The 21,661-nt window shown below is 47.2% G+C and overlaps 1 protein-coding gene across 1 annotated transcript in view; it reads left to right on the top strand.

The window, feature by feature from the left end:
• The window catches only part of LOC121577556 (low-density lipoprotein receptor-related protein 1-like), a 199,402-nt gene that overhangs the window by 159,129 nt on the left and 18,612 nt on the right, over positions 1 to 21,661 (top strand). The window contains exons 65-81 of the mRNA XM_045225247.1: positions 761 to 883; positions 3,605 to 3,730; positions 3,880 to 3,996; positions 4,893 to 4,999; positions 5,409 to 5,541; positions 5,809 to 5,931; positions 6,051 to 6,173; positions 6,283 to 6,423; positions 6,515 to 6,652; positions 6,770 to 6,889; positions 7,589 to 7,854; positions 7,963 to 8,141; positions 8,394 to 8,500; positions 8,809 to 8,928; positions 9,175 to 9,351; positions 9,669 to 9,809; positions 9,906 to 10,079. Of these exons, the coding sequence (XP_045081182.1) occupies positions 761 to 883; positions 3,605 to 3,730; positions 3,880 to 3,996; positions 4,893 to 4,999; positions 5,409 to 5,541; positions 5,809 to 5,931; positions 6,051 to 6,173; positions 6,283 to 6,423; positions 6,515 to 6,652; positions 6,770 to 6,889; positions 7,589 to 7,854; positions 7,963 to 8,141; positions 8,394 to 8,500; positions 8,809 to 8,928; positions 9,175 to 9,351; positions 9,669 to 9,809; positions 9,906 to 10,079 (2,415 nt within the window). The remainder of the gene's footprint in view (positions 1 to 760; positions 884 to 3,604; positions 3,731 to 3,879; positions 3,997 to 4,892; positions 5,000 to 5,408; positions 5,542 to 5,808; positions 5,932 to 6,050; positions 6,174 to 6,282; positions 6,424 to 6,514; positions 6,653 to 6,769; positions 6,890 to 7,588; positions 7,855 to 7,962; positions 8,142 to 8,393; positions 8,501 to 8,808; positions 8,929 to 9,174; positions 9,352 to 9,668; positions 9,810 to 9,905; positions 10,080 to 21,661) is intronic.

Raw genomic sequence — 21,661 nt, 5'->3', positions numbered from 1 at the left:
GAGCCAGGCCTAATGGCCCAACATTAGTGCCCGACCTCACTAATGCTTTTGTGTCTGAATGGAAGCAAGTCCCCGCAGCAATGTTCCAACATCTAGTGGAAAGCCTGAGCAGAAAAGTGGAGGCTGTTATAGCAGCAAAGGGGGGACCAACTCCATATTAATACCCATGATTTTGGAATGAGATGTTCGACGAGTAGGTGTCCACATACTTTTGGTCATGTAGTGTACTTTGTAATGGAGTTCTCAGTCCTTCTACATAAAATGTATCCTGGGGAGGACCCCTTAAGCAAGGGACTGGAATTGGTCAAACTCGCAGTTTAATACAGGTACAAAATGATCCTCTTTCCCTCAAAGCATGATGACTTTCTTATATAAAAGGGGAGGTTAACTTGGCCCCAGACAATCGATCTGAGATCGGCTTAAGTTTCATTCATTTACATTTTACATTTTAGTCATTTTAGCAGACGCTCTTATCCAGAGCGACTTACAGTTAGTGAGTGCATACATTTTCATACTGTCATGGGATTTTGTTTTGCTTTAACCCCTGAATATGGAGGATATCCAACCTGTAGTGTACTGCACCAACTTATAGTCTTTTCAAATCAGTGTTCAACCTATTATGTTTTCTACGCACATTGAAATGAAATGTATAATTATTTTAAATGTATGTTTTCAAAGACTTTGAGACTAGGAGAGAAAGCAATGCATCATGTAAGGATATTGGTAAGTGACTGTCTCTTCTCCATTCTGTCCCCTGCAGCGGATGTGACGTGTGCTCCTAACCAGTTCCAGTGTGCCATCACCAAGCGCTGTATCCCTCGTGTCTGGGTGTGTGACAGGGACAATGACTGTGTGGACGGATCTGATGAGCCTGCCAACTGCAGTAAGGACCCACTCTACTGTGACATCTAGCATCTCTCTCTTTCTCCTTTCTCCTCGGTTCCTCTTCCTTATTTTCTCTCTCTACCAGTGGTACTGAAGTATTTAAGAAGGTCCGGTCACACAAATTTCCTAGGTGGCAAAGTTCCGGATGGATATTGTCATTTTATCGGCGTAGTAACAAACCCCCACCGCACAACGCATGTAACCCCAAACTGTTCACACTCCTCTTGTTGGCGGAGAGAAAATTGTGCAGTTTTAAAGCATAATTCCTGCAATTCTACAAATGTTTCCATGTCTTATATGTGTTTACATGATACTAGGGGTCAATGCCCAACAGAGTTCCCCCATTTTTATTTATTTATATATATATATATATACAGTTGAAGTTGGAAGTTTACATACACTTAGGTTGGAGTCATTAAAACTCGTTTTTCAACCACTCCACACATTTCTTGTTAACAAACTATAGTTTTGGCAAGTCAGTTAGGACATCTACTTTGTGCATGACACAAGTAATTTTTCCAACAATTGTTAACAGACAGATTGTTTCACTTATAATTCACTGTATCACAATTCCAGTGGGTCGGAAGTTTACATACACAAGTTGACTGTGCCTTTAAACAGCTTGGAAAATTCCAGAAAATGATGTCATGGCTTTAGAAGCTTCTGATAGGCTAATTGACATCATTTGAGTCAATAGGAGGTGTACCTGTGGATGTATTTCAAGGCTTACCTTCAAACTCAGTGCCTCTTTGCTTGACATCATGGGAAAATCAAAATAAATCAGCCAAGACCTCACAAAAAAAATGGTAGACCTCCACAAGTCTGGTTCATCCTTGGGAGCAATTTAAAAATGCCTGAAGGTACCACGTTCATCTGTACAAACAATAGTACGCAAGTATAAACACCATGGGACCACGTAGCCGTCATACCGCTCAGGAAGGAGACGCGTTCTGTCTCCTAGAGATGAATGTACTTTGGTGCGAAACGTGCAAATCAATCCCAGAATAACAGCAAAGGACCTTGTGAAGATGCAGGAGGAAACAGGTACAAAAGTATCTATATCCACAGTAAAACAAGTCCTATATCGACATAACCTGAAAGGCCGCTCAGCAAGGAAGAAGCCGCTGCTCCAAAACCGCCATAAAAAAGCCAGACTACGGTTTGCAACTGCACATGGGGACAAAGATCGTACTTTTTGGAGAAATGTGCTCTGGTCTGATGAAACAAAAATAGAACTGTTTGACCATAATGACCATCGTTATGTTTGGAGGAAAAAGGGGGATGCTTGCAAGCCGAAGAACACCATCCCAACGTGAAGCACGGGGGTGGCAGTATCATGCTGTGGGGGTGCTTTGCTGCAGGAGGGACTGGTGCACTTCACAAAATAGATGGCATCATGAGGAAGGAAAATTATGTGGATATATTGAAGCAACATCTCAAGACATCAGTCAGGATGTTAAAGCTTGGTCGCAAATGGGTCTTCCAAATGGACAATGACCCCAAGCATACTTCCAAAGTTGTGGCAAAATGACTTAAGGACAACAAAGTCAAGGTATTTGAGTGGCCATCACAAAGCCCTGACCTCATTCCTATAGAAAATGTGTGGGCAGAACTGAAAAAGCGTGTGCGAGCAAGGAACCTGACTCAGTTACACCAGCTCTGTCAGGACGAATGGGCCAAAATTCACCCAACTTATTGTGGGAAGCTTGTGGAAGGCTACCTGAAACGTTTGACCCAAGTTAAACAATTTAAAGGCAATACTACCAAATGCTAATTGAGTATATGTAAACTTCTGACCCACTGGGAATGTGATGAAAGAAATAAAAACTGAAATAAATCATCCTCTCTACTATTATTCTGACATTTCACATTCTTAAAATAAAGTGGTGATCCTAACTGACCTAAGACAGGGAATGTTTACTAGGATTAAATGTCAGGAATTGTGAAAAACTGAGTTTAAATGTATTTGGCTAAGGTGTATGTAAACTTCTGACTTCAACTGTATATATATATATTGTAGTCTGGATCCGCGGCCCGTATCGACCCCGTTCTGGGTCGGATCCGGACCGCAGTCTGCCAGTTGAGTATGTGGGCGTTATACCCTCTCTTTCTCTACACCAGGGATGGGCAACTGGAGGTGGCCCCCCTTTTGCAGGCCCACGGATCAATATTATTATATTATTTTTGTGGGAACTCAGTCGGGGTCTCGACTTATTTTTTTTTTTTATTTTTTTTTTTTATTATGGACTTACTGTTGAGAGTTAGAATAGTAGAATACTCAAGGTGCAATTTCGAAATTTGGTTGTGCAGTTTTTCTCTTGTCAGTCACTGACAGTCACTCAATTAGCCCATTTCAGCTATCTAAACTTGTAGTTTTCATGGTCGAATTACTGACTGGGGGCCCCAGATATCAATCAGAGATCTGATTAAAAGCTGCAAACATTGTTCTCCACACTATGGAAATTTGTTGTAAATTTGCAAAATCTTCTCTCCGCCCCATGACAAAATGTGTAGAATTGCAGGAAATTAACTCTTAACTTATTATGAGTTTAGATTTTTTTGTGATCCCCATCAAAATAGCCCATCTCTGCTCTACACTACAGTTTTTGACCACTGTCCCTCCCTCTTTCTACCTCCCTGCTTTTTATTCTCTGATATCTAACATCCCCCGATATCTCTCTCGCCCTCTCTCTCCCCCTCCCTCCCACTCTCTCCCCAGCCCAGATGACGTGTGGCGTGGATGAGTTCCGCTGTAAGGACTCTGGTCGCTGCATCCCGGCCCGATGGAAGTGTGACGGAGAGGACGACTGTGGAGACGCATCAGACGAACCCAAGGAGGAGTGTGGTGAGTGATGGAGAGAGGGATGGGGGGAGAACGAAAGGAATGGAGAGATTCCCAAGCATCGTTTGTGTTGTGTGTTTTACATAATTGTAGAATATTACAATATCTGTTATAATTCCTTCCTACTCTGACTGTATATGTTGTGTCCTCAGATGAGAGGACGTGTGAGCCGTACCAGTTCCGCTGTAAGAACAACCGTTGTGTCCCTGGTCGCTGGCAGTGTGACTATGATAACGACTGTGGAGACAACTCTGATGAGGACAAGTGTGGTAGGTCCCCTCTGTCCTGCCTTTAGGCTCCCCTTGATGTCTTTGAGGCCAGGGCTATCGCTAACGATCCTGTCTCATGTCCCTTATCATTATGGGTAGAATAGAGCTACATAATATATGTGTATTGTACATCTGCCTTCATCTGGACAGACCTTCTTTCACTGTATGGTTTCAGCCACATAGGTTCCCCTAAACAGATTATTGAATAGTTTTTAAAGGTACATTGTTGATTGTGTATGTGTGTTCGCGCAACTGCACTGCACGATCAAGATTTGCTTTGTGACAATTTGCACACCTCATCTCATGTTTATTCTGCATTTCACACTGGCCTGTTGGCGTGGGTTAGAGGTAGGTCTCTTCACTATCAGCACGAACACCCCAACACCCCCAACCTACCTCTGACCTTCCCCCAATCTACCCAAGCCCCAAGTATCTTCCTACAATAACATCCCTCCTATTCCCATTAGGAAAGAAAGAGATACAAAACATTTAAAAAGGAACTATCCTCCCTGACTCGTATCTTAAAAAGTGTAGCTACTCTATCCAGATTCCAACATCCTTCCCAATCCCACCAGCCCTTCTAGACCCCTCCTGTACCATGTGACCCAGTGTACTCCCATTCCCATTCCCCAATCCTTTGATATGTCCCTTTCTGTCTTTTCCCCCATCGTTACAGCCATTTACCCTCATGACTTTCTGTGACATATGTCTGTGTCCGGAAGTTCTTATTCTTTCCCACAACCCTTCCTCTGCCCTCCTCCCTCTCTCCTCACCTCTCCTCCCTCTCTCCTCACCTCTCCTCTCCTCACCTCACCTCTCCTCCCTCTCTCCTCACCTCTCCTCCCTCTCTCCTCTCCTCACCTCTCTCTCTCCCCGCCTCTCCTCTCTCCCGCCAGTGCCGAGGCAGTGTTCAGAGAGTGAGTTTTCCTGTACCAACGGTCGCTGCATCGCCGGCAGGTGGAAGTGTGATGGAGACCATGACTGTGCTGATGGATCAGACGAGGTACAGGGACACACACCATTATTGAAAATAGTGGAAAATTACACACATCAAATGAATGGAAAGGGAAAGCTCCCTCACTGTTCCATGCCCCCAAACATGATCTCTTGTTAAAGCTTAGTGATATTAATAATCACCGCCATCCCCCATCTCCAATCCTACATTATATGTCCTAGCTCATTGTCACAATGAATACATTGTTAATGGACCATAGAGAATTGTTAATTTACACATGAATGGCATTGTCATTAGAGTAACATGCTAAGGGAAAGGGGGATACCTAGTCAGTTGCACAACTGAATGCATTCAACCGAAATTAGTCTTTCTCATTTAACCTAAACCCTCTGAATCAGTGATATTATAATAATAATAATAATAGTAGTAAATTATGTCCCTGTGTGTCCTCTTGCAGAATGGTTGTGATGTGAAGTGTGACAGTGATCAGTTCCAGTGTAAGAACGGCCACTGTATCCCCATCCGCTGGCGCTGTGATGCAGACCCTGACTGTATGGACGGCAGTGATGAGGAGAAGTGTGACAGCGGAGGTGAGTTTTACACACAAACACTTACACTGAAGAATTATCACTGAATTAGCACAGTGAATTATTGTAGTGTTTGTTTATGTGTTAATTAATTCCATAAGGGATGGGTTGCCAACTGGCGATTTGACACGAAAAAATAAATAAACGTTATACACACACATTATTGTACTGTACGCATACTGTTCATTAAGTACAAGTTGTGGGTATGTATTTCATAGAGAAAAGTAACTATTTCTCCTCTCTTGCTCCCTTTCACGCTTTCTGTCTCAGTGGGTAGACACTGCCCCCTGGATGAGTTCCAGTGTAACAACACTCTGTGTAAGCCCCTGGCCTGGAAGTGTGACGGAGAAGATGACTGTGGAGACAACTCTGATGAGAACCCAGAGGATTGCAGTGAGCCCCCCCCCATTACCCCTGACATCAATAATAGATCACTGTCACTGAGGATCTTTCAACTCCTACCTCACACCTGTCATCTATGCTCTCCTCCTCTATCTCTTTCCATCCCTCAGCGAAATTCCAGTGCCCACCCACAAGGCAGTTCCGCTGCCACAACGACCGTGTCTGCCTGCCATTAGCCAGGCGCTGTGACGGTGTTGACAACTGCGGGGACAACAGTGATGAGCTCAACTGCCGTGAGTTTGTTTCTAGTGGTAGAGAGTTATGGAGTGGACTTTTACAATAGAGAGTTACGGAGTTGACTGGATGGTTATAGACTTGACATAATGACCCCTGTCCCTCCAGAGACTCCTCCTACCACGCCAGTCTGTCAGAAAGATGAGTTCCAGTGCTCCAACGGCCGCTGCATCAGCTCCAACCTGCGCTGTGACTACTTCAACAACTGTGAGGACTACGGCTCTGATGAGATCGGCTGCAACAAGAAAGGTGTGCGTCACATCATCGACACATCTGTCTCTGTGTGTGTTTATGTGATTGTCTCTCAGTTTTACTCTTTATCCTGTCTCGTCCTATTCAGACTCTGCCCTGAACGACTGCCGCAGTAACAGGACAGTGTGTGGCGATGGTGATGAGGCCCATTGTGTGGTGAACGGCACTGAGGCCTTCTGCTCCTGCAAACTTGGCTTCCAGACCACAGGCAACAACAGATGTGAAGGTACATTATAGCACCACACACTGGTTCAAATAAACTCTGTTACTGTTATGACTAAATGTCTGGTGTAGTCTAGTGATCTGTAACCTGAATTATTTTGCTTTGGGGGTTTGTTCTCAGATAAGAATGAGTGTAAGCAGTTTGGAGTGTGTTCCCACATCTGCAACAACACCAAGGGCTCCCACAAGTGCAGCTGCCACAAGTACTTCACCAGGATCAACGACACCTGCAAGGTTGACAGTGAGTACTGCTCGGCTCAGTAATACCAGTGAATCAGTTAGTTACTGCTTCTCTGTCTTCAGAAACCTGTCTGAATTTGTCCCTGTTTGAAGCCTGTGTTAGGATGTGTGTGGTTAAATAGTCTAAAATATAATTGTGTGTGTGTGTGTTAAATAGCTTTTAGCTACGCAAGAAAATTGCATTGTATTGTTGGATTCTACCTTCAAATATACTTATTCATGTTACCATACTAGAACTTATTGATTACTTTACATGTATATGTTGGGGTCAATGAAGGGTGGATAGGAAATTGGTGTATGGAAAAGTACTGAGTGAGACAAGGGGAAGTGCAGAAAGTTCATATTCTGTTTCTAAGGAGGGAGGCAAAGGGCAACAGTCTAGTTAGTCTCTGATAAGGCAGGCCAGCTGCGGAACTAGGGAGGAGCGAGGAATTCGGCTTGAGGTCAAGTCAACAGATGAAGTGAGAGGAAACCTCTGGGATTGCGGCCAGAGGGGCCCACTACAACGACCCTCCTACTACAGCCCTATCTCACACACACACACACTTCCACGCCCACGAAGGTTCTAGCATCAGGCATGACTACACCACTGAGGGGAACCAATTAAGTTCCTGCCTAGCAACAGAGATGTATTGGCTGTCTATTAGTCAGAAGTGAGGACCTAGCTCAGGTTGTGACCTCACTTCCTGTGTCCTCCCAGACCTGAGACAGGTGCTCTACATCGCAGATGACAATGAGATCCGCAGCCTGGACCCTGGCATGCCCAACTGGCGCTACGAGCAGACCTTCCAGGGCGATGCCAACGTGCGCATTGACGCCATGGACCTGCACATCAAGACCAACCGCATCTACTGGACCAACTGGCACACGGGCAGAATCTCCTCCTACGAGCTGCCATCCTCATCCTCCTCACCTAACAACAACCGCAACCGCCGTCATAGTGACTCCAGAGTCACCAACCTGGAGGTGTGTGTGTGTGCATCTGTATCCCTGTGTCTGTCTGACTGCTCTTGTGCCATGCCCTGTGTCACACAATGATTTAACTCTCCATTCTCCCCCTCTCCTTGTGTTCAGATCCCCGGTCTGAAGATGCCCCGTGGCATCGCTGTGGACTGGGTGGCAGGGAACATCTACTGGACAGACTCTGGCCGGGACGTGATCGAGGTGGCCCAGATATCAGGCCAACACCGCAAGACCCTCGTATCCGGCATGATCGATGAGCCCTATGCCATCGTAGTGGACCCCCAGAGAGGGTGAGTCTGCCTGGGGAGAGGAAGGGAGGACAGTGGGGGTGGGAGAGCAGTCTGGAGTGTGGAAATAGATGGGTCTGGAAGAGAATTCCTGAGGCCTCAAACACATCCTTATTCTGATACTGTATTTAAATAAGATAGTTTTACAGTGACATCAATTGTACATCAAGTAGATATGGTGAAACACACTCATGTGTTCCCACATGACTATTTTCTGCTTTATGTAACCGTTTGTTGACCCTGTGTACCCATAAGGACCATGTACTGGGCTGACTGGGGAAACCACCCCAAGATTGAGACTGCTGCCATGGACGGAACCATGAGAGAAACCCTGGTACAGGAGAACATCCATTGGCCCACAGGTAACACACGCACACGTGCGAGCACACACAGACCCACACAGACCATACACACACTACACACACATTTTGCAGACTGATTGACAGCTCCATCCTTCCACAAATTAGAGGATGTGTTGTATTGAGCTTTGTTTCACTCAATAGGCTTAGGCTTCAACTCAACTGACATGGCTCAATGACTGCTCTCTCTCTATCCTCTCTCGCTCTCTCGCTCTCTCTCTCTCGCTCTCTCCCCCCCTCTCTCGCTCTCTCTCTCTCCCCCCTCTCTCTCCCCCCCTCTCTCGCTCTCTCTCTCTCCCCCTCTCCCCCAGGCCTGGCGGTGGACTACTTCAATGAGCGTCTGTACTGGGCCGATGCTAAGATGTCAGTGATTGGCAGTGTGAGGCTGAATGGTAGCGACCCGGTGGTGGCTGTGACCAGCATAAAGAACAGTTGAGTGACCTGCTCTGGTCTGGGTCTTAAGACCTGGCCTGACATGGCTAAGCCACATAATCATGTTCTGGTTTTAGATAAGTGGGCCTGTTTTTGGATGTGAAGTCTTCTCCTGACATTAGAACTATAAAAAATGCAGATATCCTCAGCAAGTGAAAAATTATGTATTTTAGCATAGCCTATAGTATATCTAAGTGGTAAAGAGTTGGTCTGAGCTGTGGTGTGTTCTGTCTTGTTTGTTACAGAGCTCCACCACCCATTCAGTATTGACGTGTTTGAGGACTACATCTATGGCGTCACCTACATCAACAACTTTGTGTTCCGGGTCAATAAGTATGGAAAAGGCCCCATGGAGAACCTGACCACAGGAATGAACCACGCCACAGACATTGTGCTCTACCACCGCAACAAACAGCCAGAGAGTGAGTGGACATCGCCGGCCAAACTGGACATGATGCATGCAGATTCTTCACTAACAAATACATATACTTTAGATGCATACTGGTGCATTGACTTTCACAGTCCCTTTAAACTGCTAGTAGACTTTAATATCAATTTTACTGCTAGTAGACTTTAATATCCAACTGCTCTCTCAATGTAACTGACTGGCTTGCAAGGATCTCAAGTTAGACTTAGGTCTTTGGTGAACGGTCTCAGATATAGAACTGTAGAGATGGATAGTCTTACAAACTAGTATCACTGGGTTAATGTGTGTTGTCTCTGTCTGTCTGTCTTTCAGTGACCAACCCATGTGACAGGAAGAAGTGTGAGTGGTTGTGTCTGCTGAGCCCCAGTGGTCCAGTCTGTACCTGTCCCAATGGACGCACTCTGGACAACGGCACCTGTGTGGAGCTCCCTACTCCCACACTCTCCCCTCTCTGTGAGTATACACTCCTACACACTCCCCTATCTGTGAGTATACACTAACACCCTTATAATTATACACACTCACCCTGTCTCTCCTCTCTTCCCCCAGCTCCTCCCAGTGGTACGTGTAACGTCCAGTGTCTGAACGGAGGCAGTTGTTTCCTCAACGCCAGGAAGCAGCCCAAGTGTCGCTGCCAGCCCAACTTCAGAGGAGACAAGTGTGAGGTGGACCAGTGCAGGGACTACTGCCAGAACAGAGGCACCTGTACAGCCTCTCCTACAGGTAGGACACTATATACAGTATATACAGTCAGGTCCATAAGTATTTGGACAGTGACACAATTTGCACCATTTTGGCTCTGTACGCCACCACAATGGATTTGAAAGGAAACAATCAAGACGTGCTTTAAGTGTAGACTTTCATCTTTAATTTAAGGGTTTTGTCAAAATTATTGTATGAACTGTGTAGGAATTACAACCATTTTTATACATAGCCCCCCAATTTTAGGGGCTCAAAAGTAATTGGACAAACTAACATAATCATACATTAAATTGTGAGTTTTAATACTTGGTTGCAAATCCTTTGCAGTAAATGACTGCCTGAAGTCTGGAACACATAGACATCAACAGATGCTGGGTTTCTTCCCTGGTGATGCTCTGCCAGGCCTTTACTGCAGCTGTCTTCAGTTCTATATCGTGGAGCTCCGCCCCATAGGGGAGCTCTGCTCCTATTGGTTTAACCACTGCCCCAAGGCAGCATCAGCCTGAGACAAAATTATGCACACACCTACAGCCAATAGGAGTACAGGTGTCCCTATAAGAGGGGATGCCTCCCCTCAATCAGCCTCCCTTTATCTTCAGCGACTGGACTAGACTGAAGAAGCCGAGAAGAGACGAAGAGAAGACTCAGGATGAAGAAAACGCTGTCGATTTTCCAGATCATCGACGTCGTCCTACAATGAGCACACCAAGCTTATCCGTAGGGTAAATATTAAACAAAAGCGCTTTTCAGAGCTCTATGTCGCTGTTCCCCTTGGCGGCTGTCGACCCCCACCGACTTATGTTTCGTGGGTTGAGGGACACGGCACGCCAGGGACGGCCTCATTAATCCCCCACTATGTGCCAGCTGCGCCCTCCTTTTTTGAAGGAGAGGAAGCAGCGTTGGGCATTTTAAGGGAGGATATTCCTCTTGAGGATGTGCTATCAGTGTTAGCCTCAGCTTCTGAGGCATCATCTGAGGGCCCTGACTCAGGAGATGACAGGGCTATTGGGGAAGAAATAAATATTCTATTGAAACAATTCATTACACTGACCCAGATGTTTAACACCCCTTTTCCCTCAGGAAAGTGTGAGGTCATTTCCATCCCTGGATGATGATGCCACAGCCTCTCTGTGCTCTGAATTTTCAGGTCTCATTGAGTGGGCTGCTAAACAGCTGGAGATTAAGCTGCCCCCCATTCCCTCCAACCCGGAAGTGGACATGATGGAGGGCGGCCGTTACTCTCGCTACAGCTCGGCATCAGACGGCGGCCTCCAGCAGCAAGGGAGCGGGCCTCGCACCCCCCCCTGCAGCGCCAGAGGTGCCGACCATTCCGCCGGCGAGAGAGGTCATTAAAGCGTCATCCTGGCATCACCCGAAGGGCGGGGGGGAGAGAATGGAAGACGGCGCAGCGCCTGGTGTGACTGAGCCCACTGTTCACCCCCCACCCTACCGTTGAGGGTATGGAGTAAATAAAGAGTTGGCTCTACCTGACTTTGTCAAAAAAAGAGCCCCTTTTCCATAATACATCCGAGAGCGTTCGACCTTCCTCACTCTCGCTCTCTCTCTTACCACTCGAGTGCAGCTCAGCCCACCACGGTGCGTTGCTGAGCGCACACATAAGGTAGGTATAAAAAGGATATTAAGTTTAAGATGTTACCTTATGAAGACCTCATTTTACAGACTCCTAGGAGTGCTGTAGTGAGTGTCTCACATAGCAGGCTGCAGTCTCAGTCAGATAGTGACAGGATGATGCAACCGCTATTCGGGGATGGCGCACTGTCTCAGGCTAAGGCCTCTGTCAGTGCAGTTCAGACCCATGCTGCATTCAAGGAGGGCCGGAATACTACGGTTACGGGTTTAACCAACATATCGGCGGCCCCGTTTTCTCTCAGAATGCGCTGATGCTCACCACACTGAGTGTAGCTCAGCCCACCAGGGGTGCAGAGCTGAACACACACAGGAGGTGAATGTTAAGAAGGTATCAAGGCGTCGCACATAACAGGCTGCAGTCTCGGTCAGACACTGACATGATGACACAGCCGCTATTTGGGGATGGCGCACTATCGCAGACTAAGGTCTCTGTTAGCGCGATTCAGACACATGCTGCGTTCACGGAGGGCCTGATTACCACGGTCACGAAAGTAACCAACGTATCGGCGCCCCCACCTCTCTTAGAACGCGCCAATGCTCACCACACTGAGTGTAATTCAGCCCACCAAAGGTGCAGAGCTGAGCACACACAGGAGGTGAAAGGGAAAAAGATACCAAGGCACCGTCTTAGGTTATCTTAAAGAGACCTCACATTACAGACTCCAAGGAGTACTGTAGTGAGTGTCTCTCATAGCAGGTTGCAGTCTCAGTCAGGAGACAGGATGACGCAACCGTTGTTTGGGGATGGCGCATTATCGCAGACTAAGGTCTCTGTTAATGCGATTCAGACCCATGCTGCGTTCACGGAGGGCCTGATTACTACGGTTACGGGTATAACCAATGTATCGGCGCCCCCGCTTCTCACAGAACGCGCTGATGCTCACTACGCTGAGTGTGGCTCAACCCACCAGAGGTGCAGAGTTGAACACACACAGAAGGTGAAGGTTAAGAAGGTATCAAGGCGCCGCCTTGTGTTACCTCATAGAGGCCTCATATTACAGACTCCTAGGAGTATTGTAGTGAGGGGCTCTAATAGCGAATTGCAGTCATCTGGGATGATGACGCAATCGCTTGCTGGGGATGGTGCCCTGTCGCAGGCTGTGGCCTCGGTCAGTGCAATTCAGACCCGCGCTGCGTTCACGGGAGGGCAGGAATACGACGGTTACGGGTTTAACTGACGTCTCTGCCCCTCCTTCTCTCTCAGAGCGCACTAATGTTTCCTCTCCCTTTCATGGGAGGCCCGCCTTGGGCTGTTCCACCACCTCAGTGTTGGAGAACAGCGGCGGCAAGGGCCATAGAGGAATACAGGTCCTTCCTACTGAATGTACCACAGCTTCGCGCTCGCCCGCTTTCTCTGCATTGCTGGCAGTGGCAGCAAAGCTGCACCCTCTCACGCTGGCTAGAACAGACGTTGCAGAAGGGTTATGCCCTCCAATTCCATCGGACCCCACCCCCATTCAGGAGAATGGTGGAGACGGTGATGAAAACGGCCGAAAAAGTGGCCGCTCTGGTTTCAGAGATTACGGAACTTTTGGCGAAGGAGGCGGTCACAGTAGTTCCCCAGGAGCAAAGGAACAAAGGGCTATATTCGCCCTACTTCCTGGTGCCCAAAAAGACGGGGGGAATGAGGCCGATATTGGATTTACGCATTCTCAACGAGAGCGTAACCAAACGGCCCTTTCGAATGCTAATGACAAAACGTCTGCTGGAATGTGTCCAGAAAGGAGACTTTTGTACGAGCATAGACCTAAAGGACGCGTACTTTCATGTGCCGGTACAGTCGCGTCACAGGAAGTTTCTGCGATTCGCCTTTCAAGGGGTGACGTATGAATACACGAGGATGCCATTTGGGTACGCCCTGGCACCTCGCACGTTTTCAAAGTGTGTGGAGGCGGCATTGGAACCGTTGCGTCGTCAGGGAATACGGCTACTAGCCTACCTAGACGACCTACTGGTTCTCGCCCCGTCAGCAGAGCTGGCGATCACTCACACGACACAGACAGTGATTCATCTCACATGTCTGGAGTTCGCTGTGAATTGGAAAAAGAGCGCGCCCTGGCCCAGTCATCAGATTGTCTATCTGGGGATACAGCTAGACACTGTAATGATGAGGGCTTGAATTTCGGACCCCCGAAGGGTAGCCTTGTTGCTAGCCCTGAGGAAGTGTCATCCGAATCACACGGTGACGGCGCTGTCGATCATGTCACTTTTGGGTCTCATGTCATCAGCCCACTCTGTGGTTCCGCTGGGACTCCTGCACATGCGCAGGATGCAGCGATGGTTCGCCCAACTAAGACTAGACCCATTGCGTCAACGTCATCGGTTGGTGGTGGTTCCCCTCTCGCTCAGTGCAGATCTGAACTATTGGAGAAACACGCACGTTCTCACTCACGGAGTCCCGATAGGCAAAGTGTCCTCTTACATCCCGGTGTTCACAGATGCGTCTCTGATGGGATGGGGAGGGACATGTCAGACCCAAGCGATAGGAGGTGTGTGGCCTCTTTCGAGTCGCCACATCAACCTCTTGGAGTTGGAAACGGTTCGACTGGTTTTGACCCACTTCGCGTCTATCCTTCGGGGTCGCGATGTGCTGGTCTGGTCAGACAACCGGACCACAGTAACTCACATAAATCGCCAAGGAGGAGTCAGGTCTCCTGCTCTCCATCGGGCGGCAGAGGAATTGTGGCTGTGGGCTCACGAGCACCTTCGCTCATTGAGAGCAGCACACAATCCGGGCTACTTGAACGTAGGAGCAGACCTCATGTCAAGAGGGGGTCTTCGAGACGACGAGTGATGTCTGCATCCGAAATTTGGAAACAGTTCGGGAGAGCCGAGGTGGATCTATTCGCGTCACGCGTGAACGCGCAATGTCCCCTATGGTTCTCTCTGAGGGAACAGGAAGAACCGCCACTGGGAAGAGACGCTTTTGCGCACCACCCGTGGCCGAGAGTTCTTCTGTATGCATTCCCTCCGCTGTCCTGCATTCTCCCACTGTTAGCCAGGGTGAGGTCAGGAGGGCTGTCAGTGATACTGGTAGCCCCCGATCGCCCAGGGGCTCCTTGGTTTGCGGAGATGAGTCAGATTGTTACGGATACAGGTATCCTGTGTTTTTGTGTGTTTCTACTCCTTCTGCCCTAATCACAGGTGTCCTGTATGTTCCTGATTGGTGGTCGTTGAGGTGTCTGCTGATTGGACCAATCAGTGAACATTCCTGTGCATTGCACCACCTGTTACTCGTTTTTTCAATCACACATCCCATTATATGAAAACCAGTCACTTGTGTTAGTTGTGAGAGAGAGAGAATATTTCCGTATGTGAGTATGGACACTGTGGTGTCCTGTTTTTGTTTACTCACTAAGTTGCTGGTTACTCTGGTTGGTAATTCTGTTAGACCACTGTTTTGTATGTGAGTAATGGATACTGTGATGTCCTGTGTTTAGAGTACTCTTTAATTTGCTGGTTACTCTGTTTGGTAACTATTGTGTGTTTCTGGGAAAAGGGGAGTTTGAGCTAGCTGCCCTTGGGCATACATTTCCCGTAGAAAGAACTGTCTATAACCACTAGTTAGACCTGAGCGGACCACCCACTGTATTTTTGTATGGTAGCAGTAGCCTAGCGGTTCTTGAGGCAGGCAAGATCAGTTTAGGGGTGTTTTACACTATTGTTTCATTTCTTGGGTCCTGCTCAGCCCTTTTTCTCAAACCGTTACCGTGTGTTCAGAAATAAACCATTTGTGTTTGACGGTAGTTCATGGTTGTTGTGTCATATTTGTTCTCACTGTTCCATGCCACACTTATAATTTACATGAATTATGTTACGGGTCTCATGTCCATCACCCTAGACGTTCAAAGCCACGGGGTTCGTAACATAAAGTGGGGGTTCGTCCGGGATACTATCCCATGCTACTCATGCAAATTAGTAAGTGTCTGGTTCAGTGTTGAGCTTGGCAGCTGTCCTACCTGTTTTTTTTGTGTGTTCAGTAGTCGACGGCTCGTGTTGCTAGTAGGATGGCTACTTTTGAGTTGGAAGCATTTTTGGAAAACCCTACGTGGGAGGTTTTTGAGAATTGCCGTAGAGTGGATCTACAGGTTTTGGCTGACCACTTTTCTGTACCCATACCGAGGGGTTTAGTGAAAGCAGAAGTTAGGGAAGTAGTGCTAGCGATATTGTTGAAAGAGCGAGTGCTTGAGTTACCGCCGCCTGAGTCTGCTGCTCCTGTAGGGGAGGTGGTGGCTGTTCCTGTAAGCCCATCAGTGTCTGAGGACGAGGCTCCGGCCACATTGCCCATTATGACCCACTCTCCCCACTGACTGACAGTGATGCCAGGATGGATGTCCGCTTGACACGGCTCCAAATGGAGGCGGAAGAGCGGGCACAAATCAGGCTAGACAAACTGGAGATGCGTAAGATGGAGCTGGAGACGCGTAGGCTTGATCAAGAACTGGAGATGCGTAAAATGGAACTAGAGGCAGAAACAGCGAGGTTAGTCTCTGCTAATACTATGCCTGCTAGTGAGCCATCCTCACCAGCTGTGTCATCTGCTACGTTTGATATTAGTAGGCAGATCACCTTGGTACCTGTGTTCAGGGAGTCAGAGGTTGATTCCTATTTCAGTGTGTTTGAACGTATAAGCGGTAGCATTGAAATGGCCCGAAGAGGTATGGTGCCTATTACTTCAGTGTAAACTAACAGGTAAAGCCCAAGAGGTTCTGGCAGCGCTACCTCTTGAAGACAGTTTGAATTATGAAGTGGTCAAAGCTACTGTTCTTCGTGCCTATGAGCTTGTTCCTGAGGCATATCGACAGAGATTTAGGTCTCATAAAAAGTCTCCTACTCAGACTTATGTGGAGTTTGCTAGAGACAAAGGAAATCTGTTTGACAAATGGCACAGTGCTAGTAAGGTAACTGATTTTAACTCTCTACGGGAGTTAATCTTGTTAGAAGAGTTTAAAAATTGCTTACCGGAACGCATTGTAGTTTATCTGAACGAACAGAAAGTATCCTCACTGTCGGAAGCGTCTGTATTGGCAGACGAGTTTGTGTTGACGCATAAAAGCGTGTTTTCGGCTCGTACGGAGAGCAGGGCTGCGGAGTTGCTAACTTTTAGTCCTAATCGACCAGCAGTACATCCAGCACGCCCAAAAGATGTGCGTCACTGTTTCTATTGTCATAAGGTGGGACATATGGTTAATGATTGCTTTCTGCTAAAACGCAAACCGGGGATGCCTCAGCACGCCAGGCCGCCAACGGGTGTTGGGCTGATTCGATGCGGTTGTAAGGCCGGAAATCAAGACAGAGGCCTCATAGTGAATGTGGTTTGAAAGTCCCTGTTCCAGATCACAGTTATGAACCGTTCATTTTTGAGGGGTTTGTTTCTATATCAGATGACGAGGCGTCTCAGCGTCCAGTTAGAATCCTCAGAGATACTGGTGCGGCGCAGTCGTTCATACTAGCTGATGTGTTGCCCTTGTCTAATAATACATATTGTGGTTCCAGTGTGTTAGTACAAGGAATTGAAATGGGATTTGTCCCAGTGCCATTACACTTTGTGAACGTACACTCTGAGTTAGTCAGTGGATTGTTCAGAGTTGGCGTACGTCCTATGTTGCCAGTAAAAGGTGTGACATTTATAATGGGCAACGATATTGCCGGAGGAAAGGTGATACCCGTATTGGAGGTATTGGATAAAGGTGACCAGTCTCTCTCCGAGGAGCTGGCACAGGGTTATCCAGATGTGTTCCCCGCTTGTGCTGTCACACGTGCTCAAGCACGACAAGTGGGTGAAGTGATAGATTTGTCGAACACGATTCTATTCAGAGAGTGTGACCCAGAGGATAGTTCGGGTGCTACCTCTGGTAAGCTGGTGCAGTCTGACCAACAGCCCAGAGAAAGGAAGAAGGATGTGGAACTTGTTGCTGAGGCAATACAGTTACCAGTTACTCGTGAGCAGCTGATCGCTAACCAACAGGTTGACATTAGTCTGGCTAAATGTTTTTCTAGTGTTGTCTCAGAGGAGGAGCTAAAGAAGAAAAGCATGGCATACTTCATTGATGGTAATCTCCTCATGCGTAAATGGACATCCCATGTTGACGCTGGCGGAGATTGGAATGCTGTTTACCAAATAGTGATTCCTACAGCCTTTCGACAAAATGTTTTATCCCTCGCTCATGATCACCAGTGGTCCGGACATCTGGGAGTCACCAAGACTTATGATCGAGTTTTGCGACATTTCTTTTGGCCTGGCTTAAAACAAGATGTGGCTCGGTTCTGTCGGACTTGCCACACCTGTCAAGTAGTTGGGAAACCGAACCAGGTTATTTCCCCGCGCCTCTTTGTCCCATACCGGCCATAGGTGAACCCTTCGAACATGTGATGGTTGATTGTGTTGGACCATTACCAAAAACAAAATCTGGTAACCAGTTTATGTTGACAATTATGTGTGTGGCCACCAGGTACCCAGAGGCCATTCCTCTGCGAAGGATTACTGCTCCAGTGGTGAGTAAAGCGTTGATCAAATTCTTCTCAACTTTTGGGTTACCTAAGGTGATACAAACTGATCAGGGTACAAATTTCCTTTCTAAACTTTTCAAACAAGTGTTAAAATTCTTGTCAGTTACACACCGTGTGTCAAGCGCATATCACCCAGAGTCTCAGGGTGCGCTTGAACGTTGGCATCAGACCCTGAAGTCTATGCTCCGTAAATATTGCTTGGAATCTGAGAAAGATTGGGATGAGGGAGTTCCTCTAGTGTTGTTTGCTGTCCGTGAGACAGTACAGGAATCCCTAGGGTTCAGCCCAGCTGAACTGGTGTTTGGACACACCATGAGAGGACCTATGAAAGTCCTTAAGGATCAGTTTTTGTCACAAGAGTTGTGTGTGAAAGAAAATGTGTTGGACTACGTTAGTCGCTTTCGTGAGCGCCTACATGCTGCCTGTGCTCTAGCAAAGGAAGCGCTGTCTTCCTCACAGAAACGGATGAAACGACACTATGACACACAGGCTGTTTCTCGTTCACTGCAGCCAGGTGACCGAGTTCTTGTATTGTTGCCTGTGCCAGGAGCGTCATTGTCAGCACGTTTCTCTGGTCCTTATGTCATTGAAAAGAAACTAAGTGAAACTGACTACGTGATACAGACTCCTGATAGAAAACGCCAATCTCGTGTGTGCCACGTTAACATGTTGAAGACATACCACACCAGACCCGTCACTCAGGTAGACAGTCCAGAGAAACTGGCCGAGTCGGCTGTCTCTATTGCTGCTACGGCTGTAGTGGGAGGTCATGTTAATGATGTGGACGGAGATGGTTTGGAGTTGCGCAATACTCAGCAGCAGTGTGCTAGATTGCCCAATTCAGAGATGCTGCTGTCTCTCCCGTCAAGCCTGATTCATTTAACGGACAGACAGTCAGATGATATTGTGAGACTATTACACAGCTTTCCATGTCTTTTTAATGATGTTCCTACATGTACAAATGTGTTAGAACATGACATTAATGTTGGAAACGCTGCACCTATCAAGCAACATGCTTATCGTGTCAACGTCGCTAAGAGAAAGATAATGAGGGGTGAGGTCGGTTATTTGCTGGAGAATAACCTGGCTATGCCAAGTTCAAGTCCTTGGAGTTCTCCGTGCATTCTGGTTCCTAAACCTGATGGGACATCCAGATTATGTACGGACTATCGGAAAGTCAATGCTGTCACAGTGCCCGACTCGTTCCCGTTACCCAGACTGGATGACTGTATTGATACTGTTGGTGCTGCTACTTATGTAACCAAACTAGATCTTCTAAAAGGTTACTGGCAGGTGCCGTTAACCCCACGTGCCTCCGACATCTCTGCCTTTGTGACCCCAGATCACTTCCTACAATATGCTGTCATGGCATTTGGGATGCGGAACGCACCAGCCACTTTCCAATGCCTGGTTAACACAGTATTGGCTGGAGTTCCTAATTGTAGTGCTTACCTTGATGATCTGGTAATTTATTCAACTGAGTGGTCTGATCATGTTAAAACTCTAAGGGTAGTGTGTGAACGTCTAGCAACCGCTTCTCTAACCCTGAACTTAGCAAAGTGCGAGTTTGGGAAGGCCACTGTTACTTATCTTGGTAAACAGGTCGGCCATGGTCAGGTGCGCCCTGTAGATGCCAAGGTCTCAGCTATAAACGCATTTCCCGCACCTACCACCAGAAGAGAGCTACGCCGTTTTTTAGGGATGGTTGGCTACTACCGTAGTTTCTGTAAAAATTTCTCTGCGGTAGTTGCTCCATTAACGGATTTGCTCAGTCCGGCGAGAAAATGTGTATGGTCTGAAGATTGTTGTACTGCTTTCAACACTGCTAAAGCACTCTTATGTAGTACTCCTGTTCTTGCTGCGCCAGATTTTGAACGACCGTTTAAACTGGAGGTAGATGCAAGTGCCAGAGGTGCTGGTGCTGTTCTACTGCAGCAGGGCCAGAGTGGAGTGGACCATCCTGTCTGTTATTTTTCACGGAAATTTAACAAATGTCAGACGAACTATTCCACCATTGAACAAGAAGCTCTAGCTTTGTTGTTAGCTCTGCAGTACTTTGAAGTTTATGTTGGTTCCAGTGCATTACCAGTGATAGTGTATACTGACCATAACCCCTTAGTTTTTCTCCACCGGATGTACAACCAGAACCAACGCCTTATGCGTTGGGCACTTGTCGTGCAAAATTATAATTTGGAGATCCGCCACAAAAAGGGGTTGGATAATGTGTTGGCAGATGCTTTGTCTCGTGTGTAATGATCTAGGTTTTTTTTTTATTCCGGCAGGATGATTATTGAATTTTGGGTGTTGTGATGGTACGTGTGTCGCAAACCATTGTGGTTTGCTCTTTTAAGGGTGGGAGTGTTACGGATACAGGTATCCTGTGTTTTTGCCCTAATCACAGGTGTCCTGTATGTTCCTGATTGGTGGTCGTTGAGGTGTCTGCTGATTGGACCAATCAGTGAACATTCCTGTGCATTGCACCACCTGTTACTCGTTTTTTCAATCACACATCCCATTATATGAAAACCAGTCACTTGTGTTAGTTGTGAGAGAGAGAGAATATTTCCGTATGTGAGTATGGACACTGTGGTGTCCTGTTTTTGTTTACTCACTAAGTTGCTGGTTACTCTGGTTGGTAATTCTGTTAGACCACTGTTTTGTATGTGAGTAATGGATACTGTGATGTCCTGTGTTTAGAGTACTCATTAATTTGCTGGTTACTCTGTTTGGTAACTATTGTGTGTTTCTGGGAAAAGGGGAGTTTGAGCTAGCTGCCCTTGGGCATACATTTCCCGTAGAAAGAACTGTCTATAACCACTAGTTAGACCTGGAGCGGACCACCCACTGTATTTTTGTATGGTAGCAGTAGCCTAGCGGTTCTTGAGGCAGGCAAGATCAGTTTAGGGGTGTTTTACACTATTGTTTCATTTCTTGGGTCCTGCTCAGCCCTTTTTCCCAAACCGTTACCGTGTGTTCAGAAATAAACCATTTGTGTTTGACGGTAGTTCATGGTTGTTGTGTCATATTTGTTCTCACTGTTCCATGCCACACTTATAATTTACATGAATTATGTTACGGGTCTCATGTCCATCACCCTAGACGTTCAAAGCCACGGGGTTCGTAACACAGATGTTGATTGCGCCACCTTGGCCAATTCCACATCGACGGGACGCATTGTCTCAGGCGGGGGGCACGATAGGGCAGTTGCCCATAATCGGCCAACCACTGAAGGCCTGGCTGCTGAGAGGGACAGGCTAGAGCGCCGTGGGTTATCTGATGCAGTGATCAGGACCATACAGGGTTCACGTGCCAGTTCCACTTCTAAGATGTATGCCAGTAGATGGAACGTGTTTTCACAATGGTGTGTTACACAAGGTGTAGACCCCATGAGCTGTCAGGTTGAGAGTATTCTCTCTTTCCTACAGCTTCTGTTTGATAAGCAG

Source organism: Coregonus clupeaformis, chromosome 15, assembly GCF_020615455.1.
Source record: "Coregonus clupeaformis isolate EN_2021a chromosome 15, ASM2061545v1, whole genome shotgun sequence".
NCBI lineage: Eukaryota > Metazoa > Chordata > Actinopteri > Salmoniformes > Salmonidae > Coregonus > Coregonus clupeaformis.
The sequence above is the reverse complement of the archived record's forward strand: the minus strand, read 5'-3'. Positions and strand labels throughout refer to the sequence as shown.